The 12,636-nt window shown below is 29.8% G+C and overlaps 1 protein-coding gene across 1 annotated transcript; it reads right to left on the bottom strand.

The window, feature by feature from the left end:
* Positions 1-2,866: 2,866 nt before the first annotated feature.
* On the bottom strand, positions 2,867-11,351 carry LOC132934162 (uncharacterized). The gene is made up of 10 exons (XM_061000437.1): positions 9,564-11,351; positions 6,829-6,982; positions 6,631-6,756; positions 6,410-6,553; positions 5,727-5,844; positions 4,768-5,656; positions 4,509-4,698; positions 4,302-4,439; positions 3,954-4,247; positions 2,867-3,889 (listed from the first exon to the last, which is right to left on the bottom strand). Exons 1-10 carry the CDS (start codon positions 9,662-9,664, stop codon positions 3,650-3,652), a joined length of 2,394 nt encoding a protein of 797 aa, XP_060856420.1. The 5' UTR covers positions 9,665-11,351; the 3' UTR covers positions 2,867-3,649.
* Positions 11,352-12,636: the final 1,285 nt, after the last annotated feature.

The following is a 12,636-nucleotide window of genomic DNA, read 5'->3' as shown; positions in this document are numbered from 1 at the left end:
ATTTTTTAAATTTTTAATAAAATTAATATTATAATATTATAATTTTTTATTCGTTGCTACGGTCATAAACAAAGCATTAGAAATTAAAATCCCATTTTTCGTAATTTGTCAGTAGTTTTTCCCATGGCATTCAATAACTATTGAGAAAATCGAAAAATGACCTCTTTAAAGTACCATCTTGTTTCAATTTGCTAAAATATAAGGTACTATATGTTGAAATCAAAGTACTCCTTCTGGTAAAAATTTCGTATACAGGATAAAAAATAAAAAAAAATACCATTGTAAAACCACTAGCTTCCTCGATCCGCTCAGAATCTAAAACACAACTTAATGCCTTAAAAAAATGACCTAAAAACTTTAAAAATGTTTTTAAATTCAATGAAAACATAATTTTGAACTTAGAACTTATAAAAGACACATTATTATAAAAAATGTATGTAGTAAATGCATAATTAAATAATGTCTAAACAACTTAACTTTTTTATTTTTTAGTACACGTAGGTAAATGTTTTTCTCTAGGACTCTGCCCACATGTTGTGTCACAGTAAATATTTTGTCGGCTGCCACTCTGACCTCACAAACCTTACAAAATAGTACGCTTCCATCGGTAGAAAAAATTGATTCCCCATTTTGTTGAACGTATGAACGCAAACAACAAACATCTGAAGTTTAGGCCTTAGGCATATTCAATAACTTAGTGGAACAAACAAAACTAAACTAAATAAATCTACGAAAATCAACAGTGCAATACAAAATTAGGATTTAGATATCTTATCTTTACCTAATTGCATGTAATATGTTGTAACTTGTATGCATGGGCGCCCATAGGTAACATTTTAGGGGGGGGGGGGGTCAAAATAAAAATATTTTCGAATGTAATATAATAAAGATTTAATGTTATTTTTCACATATAAATGTATACATGCATGCTATATTAGATTCTGAACGGAATAATTGCCATATGAATAAATAAATAAATAATAATTGCCATACGAATAAATAAATAATAATTTTAATAAGTATATAAAAAAAAAGAAATCAAAATAGAAGTAGCTATACTAACTGCGTCTGTAGTGCACTAAATCCTATGAATTCTTCTCTTATAGTTTTTGAACTATCAACATAACGAACACCAATCGAAAGTTGTTCAATGCCAGCAATATCGGAAGTTTCGTCGGCTAACAGTGAAAAACTTGAGCTACTATTTACTTCTCGAACAATTTGATCACATAATACATTTCCACATACTAAAATTAATTCATTTTGAATGCGATGTGAGGTATATTTAGCTTTACTATGACATGTTAATAAATGCTCAGACAGAACACTATCTCCAGCTTCAACACGAAGTTTCAAAAGATCATGACAATTTCCACTACCTACAGCTCAATTTTCCTCTAATTGCTAGATCATATGTCGCACAAAATATTATTTATAATGAAATCGGGACTAGCTTTTTTCTATTTTGTTCAATTTGTGAGTGTTGAGCAGTATTTAATTGATCTATAACACTTTTTTCTTTGTTGGACATAATTTTTAAAAAATCTGTTGATTGAGAAACCGAATCTCTAAGCCATTCAGATTGCATATGTTTTTTTGCGTGAAAATGAAAATTAATATTTACCATACTTGGTAAATTCACTAACAATAAACACTTTTAACGACAGGACGAAAAACAACACAATGTTTGCATAAGCCGCCTCTTAAATGTCTAGAATAAACTAACCATCAATATTGTTTAAGCCATTCTATTTTAAAATTCCTTTTTTGTGCAATACTGGCATTCTTAAAATCATAATTATCAGAAGGAACATATGGTTTTGTTAGTAATTTATATTTAAGTTCATTTGATAAATTTGATTTATTAATATAAAATCCTAAATCTGGATATGACTCACAATCATTTGGCATATAATTAATAGTTAATGTAGGTACCGTATTTATTGACGTAGAACATTCCGGGTTTGAATTTACTTGAGCAGAATATCTTCATCAGATTTTTTTTTAATTAAAAACGATCGAATGTCCATAGTAAAAATTGAAAAAAATAATATTGAATAATCACTAATGACACTCAGCAATCAGCACTAAATATAATGTCACACAGAAAGTGGACGACTAAAATGCAGTCAATGTTGTCTGATAAAATATTTGTAGTACCTATATTGTGATCTTTATGGATTTACCACAAACTATCTACGATAAATAATTTTATGTATAGGTACCTATACGGCCTACAGACTACGACCTACCTATCTATGATGTTAATATACGATAACAATGAGTATATTTTTATACTTATTTCATATCTTAAAAGTGATTTCAACAAATTATTTGCCTCGGTAATAAGGTAATATTGTGGTAATATTTATTGAGCTACAAGTTCATAATATTTTTTTTCAGGGGGGGGGGGCACAACCAACCAACCAACTATATGGCTAATAAGCTTTTAAGACATCTAATGCCGTTTGCCTTTAATGACTTATTAATCTAATTTTGTAAAATTTCTATATAATAAGTTATTGTAATTACTATTAATTACTATTTTGTAATGACTTATGTTATCTCAAATGGGTAATGCTGCATGGTCAAAAGGGCCTAGCTTGTATAATTAAAATTAAAGAAAAAAATTATATAAAAAATATTTTACCTATTATTATACCACATTCTAAAAATTTAAAAATGGCTTCTTTAAGGTTTACATCCTTAGGTATAGGAAGACTCATGTACAAATAGTGCGATAGACTTGGTTGTGGATTGCTTACACACATGGGCAAACATAGATAAATGTATCATATTATTTAATGTTGTTTATTATTATAATTCTAAATGTATCTTATAACATAAAACCACTGTGGGCTAAATATATAAAAAAAATAAGTACTATATATTGTATAATATGATATATAAATAATGTATTAATTAAACTATTAAATCTAACAAAAAAAATTACCCGATTACAAATATAAATTTAGATGATGGCACAGTTGTTTTGATGGTATAAAGTTGAAAATTTTAATTTAGTTAGTTTTAAACTTAATTAAGTATTTATTTTTTTGCTGGTATTTTAACATATCACCTTGTAACTATATATTTGGTTTTTTTTTTTGCTTTCTACTAAGTAGCAAAATTTGTTCAACATATTAAATATTACAATTTATTAGGAATGAAAAATAACATAATTGATAATCACGAATGATACATTTATTGATTATCACTATCTACTGTATATGTGTTTCATTTTAATAAATATATTTTATAGATAGCCAATTGCTTGATAATTAAAATATAAAATATAAGAAACTATAAACTATATTATTTAATTTTTATTATATATTATTTAAAGAATGTAATAGACCTGTTAATCCATATCTTTTTTTAAATTTAAACATTAATTACTTTTTTTCATTAACCTTTAACTGACTTACAGAATATTTTATTTGTTGTTAATTTTAAAATTTACAAACATTCTATAAATATTGAACATGAATATTATGTATTCTTTTACAAAAATAAAACATACTTCAGTTACATAAAAATAATATTACAATTACATATTATAATTGTTATACTAACACGCTGTGTCACTGAATATGAGTGAAAAAAAACTTCAAGATATAAAGATATTAATATTTGTGAATAATTAGTATTATTGTGGAGACTTTTCTTCTGGCATACTGAGCTCCAATTCAATATCTACAAATGAACTCTTGTGATTATTGTTTAAATTACCAAAACTATCTTCACGAGGTAACCGTTTGCCAAAATGTCTTTCAACCCATTTCAACATAGTTAACACAGAATCAGTACTTGGCAAACGACGTTCTGCAGAGGTTTTAACTATTTGAGACTGGGCTACTCTGAAAGTTGCTGCCATACCTTTTAATGCCTTTCAAATAATATAAATACAATTAGGTGAATATTATTTTAATTTTAAGATGAATAGAAACTACCTGCATTGCATCTTCATCGGTTACATCATCTCCTGCATAAATAATGCGTGTGCGTTCACTCCAATCCAAACCAAAAGCTGTACGTAAAATATACAAAGATGCGCGTCCCTTGTTCCATTGTACTGGAGGTTTGGCTTCAATGGCACAATGAGCCTGGCCTGCTTTAAATCCGGCTTCTTCTATCAGACGCTGTGCTGTGGATGTAAGCTCAGGTCGAGCGTTAACAGGTACTTTACGGTAATGGAATGTCAATAAAGTACCTTTGTTTTCTACCCATGCACCATCTTTGCAAACCTAAAAATAAAAACAAATAAGTTAATAGTTCATTGATAATTACTTTCTATTTACTTGTTCTTGAAGCACTTTCAACAGATCTCCAACTTTTTCTACATATTCTTTAGGCATTGGATGCGTAAACCTACTTCCATCTGGATGAAGAATTTCCAGTCCATGATTACCAGCATAAGTTAGACCCTCAATACCAACCTATATATATTAATTTCAACCATTTATTTTGTTGTATATAGTATGATAGTTTAATATTTAATAACAAACCATATCTTTAACATTGTGAACATTTCTACCAGAAATAATGGCTATGTATACATCAGGCATATTGGCCAACCTTTCTAAAACACTTTTAGTTTCTAAAGGTAATGTAGCTAGGTTTGGGTGAGGAGCTAATGGAGCTAATGTACCATCATAGTCTAAAAGCAATGCAAGCTTGTTTGTGTTCCCAATATATCTATAATAAAAATGATTAAATAAAATATATTTATACATATTGTAATATAATTGTAAAACAAATATTTACTTAGCCAAATAATCATCAAAGTCCTGTAAAGTGACTGGTTGCATGGTAGTTGGCAAAACATCATCTCCATCTTCAAATATTAAAGTACCCATTGCTTTAAGGAAAGATCGCATCCAAAAATCTACATCATGTACTTTTTCTCTACGTCTCAAACACCTCATTCTTAAAATCCTTTCATCTTCAGGCATAGTCAATGCTCTATGCAAAGTATCAGCTGCTTCAACTAATTCATACGGATTACAAATTAAAGCTTCATTCATCATTTCACCAGCGCCAGCAAATGGAGATACAATAAGAACACCAGGTGATTCTTTAATTTGACAAGCAACAAACTCTTTGGCTACTAAATTCATGCCATCACGAAGTGGTGTAACCATTGCTACAGCTGAGTCACGATAGAAAGCTGCCAAATCATTTTGACTAACACAACCATAAATATATTTAATGGGTGACCAATTAGGAGTTGAGAAACGACCATTTATTCGTCCAACAAGTTGGTCCATTTCCTCTTTAAGGTCCTGGTATTCCTTAACATCTGTACGTGATGGAACGGCAATTTGCATAAGTGCTACTTTACCCTTATGTTGTGGATATCGTTCCAATAGGAATTCAAAAGCCTTTAATCTATGTACTAACCCTTTAGTGTAATCCAATCGATCTACACCAAGTATCAATTGTAATGATGTACTTATTACAGTGGGTGCTTGCTTTGCCATTTCGACAAATCGATCAAATGGTATACCAATTGGCAATGGACGAATACGTACTGTGCGACCACCATGTTCAACAAGTAAATTTTTTCGATCTACTCGACAACCTAATCTCCGCTGACAGCAATCCACAAAATTTAAACAATAGTCTTCAATATGAAAACCAATCATATCACAACCTTGAAAACAAAGTATCCATAAATAATATGTAAGTATATTCATTAAACTACTATGAGGTAGGGTACATACCTAACATTCCTTGAAGAATTTCATCAGCCCACGGAAACAACCTAAAAATATCCCATGGAGGAAATGGTATATGAAGGAAAAATCCTAATTTAAATTTCAAATTTTTTTCATCAGCAACCTAAAATAATAATTATATAATTGTATACAATATGTTTCGATGCTTAAAAATATTTTACTTCAACTACATTGTAAAGATAAGTGTACAACTTTTGAAAAGAATTTTTATTTTGACATAATTTCTATTTAATTTCGCCAGATGAAATTAGTTTGATAATTATGTAAAAATTATATTCTCGTAGTAAATTCTTTTATATTAAGATAAATTAATAGTACTTCAGAAGTAAAAAGTACAAATTAATTTGGCTGTACTGTGATATTAAAAAAAAAATGTTACATCCTTTTGATTTAACATTTTCACTGCTCCAGAGTCCAGACGTACTATTACATTCCTGTATTTTATAATATTATCTTTGCCGGTAACTGTACAAGTTTAGGAAACATTGACTCGAATTGTTTTAAACTTAAATAATAAGATCATAAAGATCTGAAAATTAAAATTTGAAAATTAAAAAAATTTAAATTAAAATTTTATTTTATGTAGAACACAGGTTGAAATGCGTAAATGGCGTAGCAGTGAAAGGGTTAAATTATTTATCTATATAATATGTAATATTAAACTTTACATTTCGTATACTGTTCGCAGCTAACATAAGATGATAATCATGCAACCAAACAAGAGGTGTTCCAGAATCTGTTTCTTCTGTTGATAAATTTTCCAAAGCCCCTACTGTTTTTGATGCAAATTCTTTATTGACTGCACAGTATGACTTATAAATACAAAATAAAACAATTTGAGTTAGTTTCATTACAATAATTATTTTATTTTTTTTGCATCTATTATTACTTTCCAAGATTCAGCAGAAAATTGTGCTCGGTCAGGCATTGAATGGAATAGAGGCCAAAATGTTCCATTACAGCAACCATTATAATAACTATCAAACGTTTGAGGATCAAAATCAACGGGTATAACCTTGAAGGAACATTAAAAATTGTTCAAATAAATTACATTATAGTTAAATTCTTATTTAATTAAATAACCAACTTTATCAGAACGTAATCCAGCAGTAGGTGTTGTATCATTAGGATCAGATTCTGGTATTTTTTCACCTTCCTCTAAGTGAATACCAGCCCATCCAATCCATAGTCCATTTCCTTGAACTACAACAGGTGCCACAGCAGTGACTAACCCACCAGCACTAAAATTAAAAGATTTTGAAATGTTAGACAATAATTCCTAATATTTTTCAATATTTTAAAATTGACAATCTTAAAAAAATTATAACATGCACCAGTGCTACAAAATCATTATGTATATTAATAAACACAGTTTATTTGGTAGAGATTATATAGAATATAGATTATTTTTAATGGTACATAGCGTAAAAAGCATTTGAGATTTGGTGGAGGTGAAGACCTCATTAATATTGAATAAAGCTTAAAGAAATTTATAAATTTTTTTTTTTTTTGGAGGGGGGGGCTTAGCCCCTTAAGCCTTCCTCTACTTTTGCCTATGAACATGGAATTATATTGTAAGTAGTGCAATTATAATATATTTATTTAAATTTCATTAAACTAAAATTAACAATAATGAATTTAACAAAGTACTTATAACATAGATAAATGAGTAAAGTTCATTAACTTTGAAATACCTACTAAATGTTATTTCAGTAATTTTCATAATAAGAACATTGATTATTAATACGGTTTATCATATTATAGCAATTATTATTATTTTTATTATGAAATATCTAATAATAAAAAAAAAAACATTTAATTTATTAATATTAGGTAGGTATTGAACGAGTGATACAAACTATATCCAAATATCAATTGGAACAAAATGTATTTATGTATATCTAATATCCAGTTGTATTTAGGTGTTTTTATACTTTGATGATAAACTAATTTTATTTAATCCATATTGTCCCTTCTGACGTTCATCACACATCCAGTATCGTTTATCGTTTATTGTTGGATGACAACTACAGTAAGTAAAAATAATTGTTGTGTATGTTCATTTTTGGAATTCATCACAACTATGATATTAGGCAATATTTTACAGAAAATAATGGAATTAAATATTATTTTATAAATGTCCAACTAAATGATGGTATTATTAACTTAGTACCTACCAAATTATGGCACATCTTTATTTGTAAATAAAGAGTTAATTGGTTATCAAAAAATAAACATTTTACAAAATATGTGGGTTCCCGATGGTAAATTTTAGGGCTCTAAAAAATGAATACACAAAATAGAAAGTTTAATCTAGCATGGTTAACAAAATATAAATAGTGGTGTATTCCAAATTATAAAATAGTGTCTACTAAAAAACATGTGTTTAATTTGCCCCTTCATACACCAGAAACTGGTCTACGCAGGTACCTACATACAAAATGAGCAAAGATAGGATTTTAAAAATGCATTAGAACGATAAAAGTCTTTTATTTTTTAATTACTATAAAGTCTTTAAAAACTATTATTTTATTCACATTAAGGGCAGAAAATTGATAACAATCAATAAAAATATTGCGAAATCTTCACTAAAACTAGGTTTAGAAAACTAGGAAAAACTTAAGCCAATTAAAAAGACTGATTTTTTGTGAGCATTGAAATATGTCTTTAAAATCACATCGAAATTATAGAAATATTATGGTTAGTCTTTTTTCATTTGGAAATTTCTTTGGTTACCCACCGCCAAAAAAATTGTTGTCATTTTTAGATTTTACTTAGAATAATTACGACCTTACTAATAATTATTAAGTAGGCACCTAATTAAAAATACCTAACCTATGGAAATTTTACTATAATTAACATACATTATAATACATATTAATTTATTTTCGAACCACAATTGCTGTATCAAACAAGATATTATTATTAACATATATATATCCATTAACATATACTATGGATAGAGGTTCTGCATTATAAAAGCATCTGTTGAATACACCATGAAGACGAGTCGTAAGAGGACCGATTTTTATTGCACATGCGTCTCAGTACTCGTCGAATATTTATCACTAAGCTAGAGGTGAAATAAAATGCTCGTAATAACAGTAGTACGAATCGGGATCGTGAATGCATGATATCAATTGTGCGCATCCGCATTTTCACCAATTCCTCTTAGTTATGTTGGCCTCAAATATTTAGGCAGTAGCTCTATCCATTGTATATGATCGAAGTTCATAAACATAGATATAATATATTATAATTAATATCATTCAGATAACAAATATTTAAAAAAAAACGTTATGGGTGTGGTTACAAATCTACAATGACAGTTGTAAATAGTTTCGATCTACAACCGTGGTTACGATTGCTTGCCGCCGCCGCCGCCGCGATATGGAGCACAACGCCATCTCTGGAACGTTTTATAACGTTTCACTTATAGCGTCATGTTGAGCATCGTCCATTAATTTGGAATAAAAAGAAAAAAACCTGGCACAGTACCTACGCCGTCTTAAAAATAATTGGTGGGTAACAAAATAATAAATATTGTTAAAAAAATACAGACCCACTGACACAGTCATACCCATTCATATTCATATGACCATACCAGAGTACCTAACTAATACAATTACCGTATGCCGTATAGACTGTAAACACACACAAAGTACTTAATATAATGTTTGTTGTTGGCTTGTTGATCAACAAGTGTCAAAGTCAACTAGAAGTAACAACAAACGAGATAAAACACGCGGTACTATTCGTATCTTTTATATTATTTATTAATTATTATATTACTAAAAACCAATTCCCAATCAACAATCATACCTGGCTTTTCTTTCCAATTTTAGCGTTTGTTCGTTTTTTTTGAGAATGAATGGAAGCCTGTTGGACACTATGATGAGCTTTCCGGACGCGTATGCAGGCATTGTAGTGGACGCAGAAACAAAAAAGTAATAATTGACAATTCTCGATAATCGACGGTTTTTAGACTGTCTGACTGTCTGAGTGGTATGTTGTTGTTACTTGTCGTGTTATTGCCGTCGGTAGAGTATTGGATGATTGGATGATCGCCGACCGCCGTTATTCCCACTACTTTCCCACCCAAACGACTGTGTACGGCCTAGTACGGCCGTCGTCAGAGAGACCTCTGGTGGCACGTTTTATGACAAGTAAAGAGATATAACCATAATATAGCTATAACCTTACTAATGTACCGCACAGTCCACTCCACCCTGCCCGCATAAGGAACTGTATAAATGTTACTAGGCACTTTGTTTCCTTTCTTGCTCACTCTATATCGTACCCCTTACTTCTCTCTCTAAGCGCTGTCCAGTAGTTTATAGGTCTATGGATATAACATCAATATCAGATTCCGTATAGCCATACTGTTTGTGCATATCGGCCATATTTATTTTCTCGACTAAAATACAATAGTTGATTGGCATTAAATAGGCTCGGCAAGACGAATGCACGATATAAAGAATGTTACGATATATAGAGGATATATGGTGATGCCACATATCCCTATTTCAGGAATTTTTTCCATAGTTCAGTGATTTCTTGCTAGGTGACGCCAACATTCAGCAATAGCCGGGTTTTCTTTTAAGGACGCTCACAGGCAGTGTAGCATTTATCTATAAAAATCTATAAAAATGGTTATGCGCGGAACAACGTAAGACGACACATTTTACGAAAGTGGTATTTTCAGAAACCTTCCCAAATTTTTACTATACAGGTATAAAAATGTATGCAAGTCATAGCGATTTTATTTTTTTGATACATAACTTAAAGACAATCTAAATTGTTCGTAGATTCATGTTTTTTATGTCTATTAAAAACAATTGAATATTGATGTCAAAAAAATTAAAAAGCTACGACACAGATAAAGTTCTCTTCTATTAAGTGTGAATATTCAAATTTTCTAATTAGTTGTAAATAATGTACTCGTAAAGTACTTGTAATGTTTGTCCCGCGCGAAACCGTTCTTCAATATTATAATCTCATTATCCTGGAATTCCGCAACCAAGGTTGGTACCTACTGATATAGGACCACTTTTAAAATACTTTGAATTATACTCCGTTCCACGATAGTGCGATTGAGCAGCGACCAAAACGTGTTCAATTCCGCGCATCCGCACCACATTCCTGGTGAGGTTGCCTACCGTCGGTATTTGTCGATTGCCGTCGTACCCTTGTCGAACAACGTTGTTATAAGATTATACAGAGTGGTTACTGGTGCAATTTAGTTTATTATTATTACAATATGTTTTATGGTAGTTTTAATAATAAAAAAGTAATAATCAAAATAAATTATACTTATTTCATAAAAATAACTCCTATACTGATATATTATATTAAAAATGTTAGTCGGGGTAATATTTGTGGTGCGTTACTTGAGCCGCTGTATACAGAGAGCGGGCGCACTCTCTTGTGAAACGGAGTATGTAAATTAGTATATTTAGGATAAAACCACAATGTAGATAATACGGTGTAGTCACTTCCTATGTTTGATTAAGACATTTTTAGTCGTATTTTGACGGCAATGGTGCTAAGAAGGCCGATTCTTTAAATAATTATATGTAGCGGTATAAGCATTACAACTTTAGGAACGAATGTATTTTACTTCATAAACGATTTTACGGAACTTTCTTTTTTTGAAATGTTAGTAATTGTATGCTTAATGTATTGATGAAATCAGAATTTATCTATCTTACTCACTTTTTATGTTATTGTTAATAAACCACATAAAACCTACAATTAATTTTTACGTGGTTTATTAAAAATAACATAAAAAGTAAGTAAAATAGGTAAATTCTGATTTCACTAACACGTTGAGCATAAAAATATTAACATTTCCTAAAAAAAAGTTCCGAAAAATCGTTTGGGAAGTAAACTACATTCGTTTTTAAAGTTTTGATGCCTATTCCACTACATAGAATCGGCCTTCTTAGCGCTCCCGGCGGACAATTCCCGCATTAAATGCCGTCAAAATACGACTCGCTATTCGACGCCGAGTGTCTACATCGTGGATAAAACATATTTTAATTTTCTTCTCGAAATGTAATTTAAAATGCCTATACTAAACCCCTTAAATGCGCGTACTTTGGAGTACTCTTAATTTTTTATTGGGTATGTTACTTACCGATTTCATATTTCTGATATTTTTAGCTTAAATTTATTAAAGATTAATATTTGCTAATAAATTTTAAAGAAGATTAATATTTTTATGAACTATTTAATACTATTTAATATCAAGACAATAAAATGTGAAGTATCAGACAATCAAATATTTTAAAGATCCCTCAATGGAAAAATAAACCACACGTAAAGTCAATGCATAGGTAATTAAATATGTAATTTATATGTATTTATATAAATTATAATATACTAGTTTTGGAAAAAGCATCTTATACATACTTATGGAATAGGAAAGTTGAACTATATCATAAAATATATTTTCAAAGTATATTGTTTTCTATTGAATCTATTTTAAGTTTTAACTAACATAAAACGTTGTATTAAGAGGATTCCATACCGACCGTTTTTAAGGAGTTGAGTATAGGCAATTTTTAGGCAATCTGTATAGTACGTGCGTACGTGGCGTGCAGGTGTAGTAAATTATTATTAGTGTGTGACTTCACGGCAAGCTAGATAAGCGTTGCGCACTCGCATGCAAATGTCACATTATGCCTAACAACAAATTTATTGCATGGCGAAATGTTGTAAATCATAGACCTAAACGAATTCCAACTTACCGACTTTAGTTTTACACCGTTAATAATTTTGAAAACAAATTACCTCACTTGAACTTTAGAAAAAAAACTTGTATTCTTAAAAATTTTATTGGACATAAATAGTTTTAAAATTTTTTTATTATTATTCTGATTTGAAAGACTCA

The sequence above is a fragment of the Metopolophium dirhodum genome, chromosome 1 (genome assembly GCF_019925205.1).
Source record: "Metopolophium dirhodum isolate CAU chromosome 1, ASM1992520v1, whole genome shotgun sequence".
Lineage (NCBI taxonomy): Eukaryota > Metazoa > Arthropoda > Insecta > Hemiptera > Aphididae > Metopolophium > Metopolophium dirhodum.
Note: the sequence above shows the minus strand (reverse complement) of the source record. Positions and strands in the feature narration are given on the sequence as shown.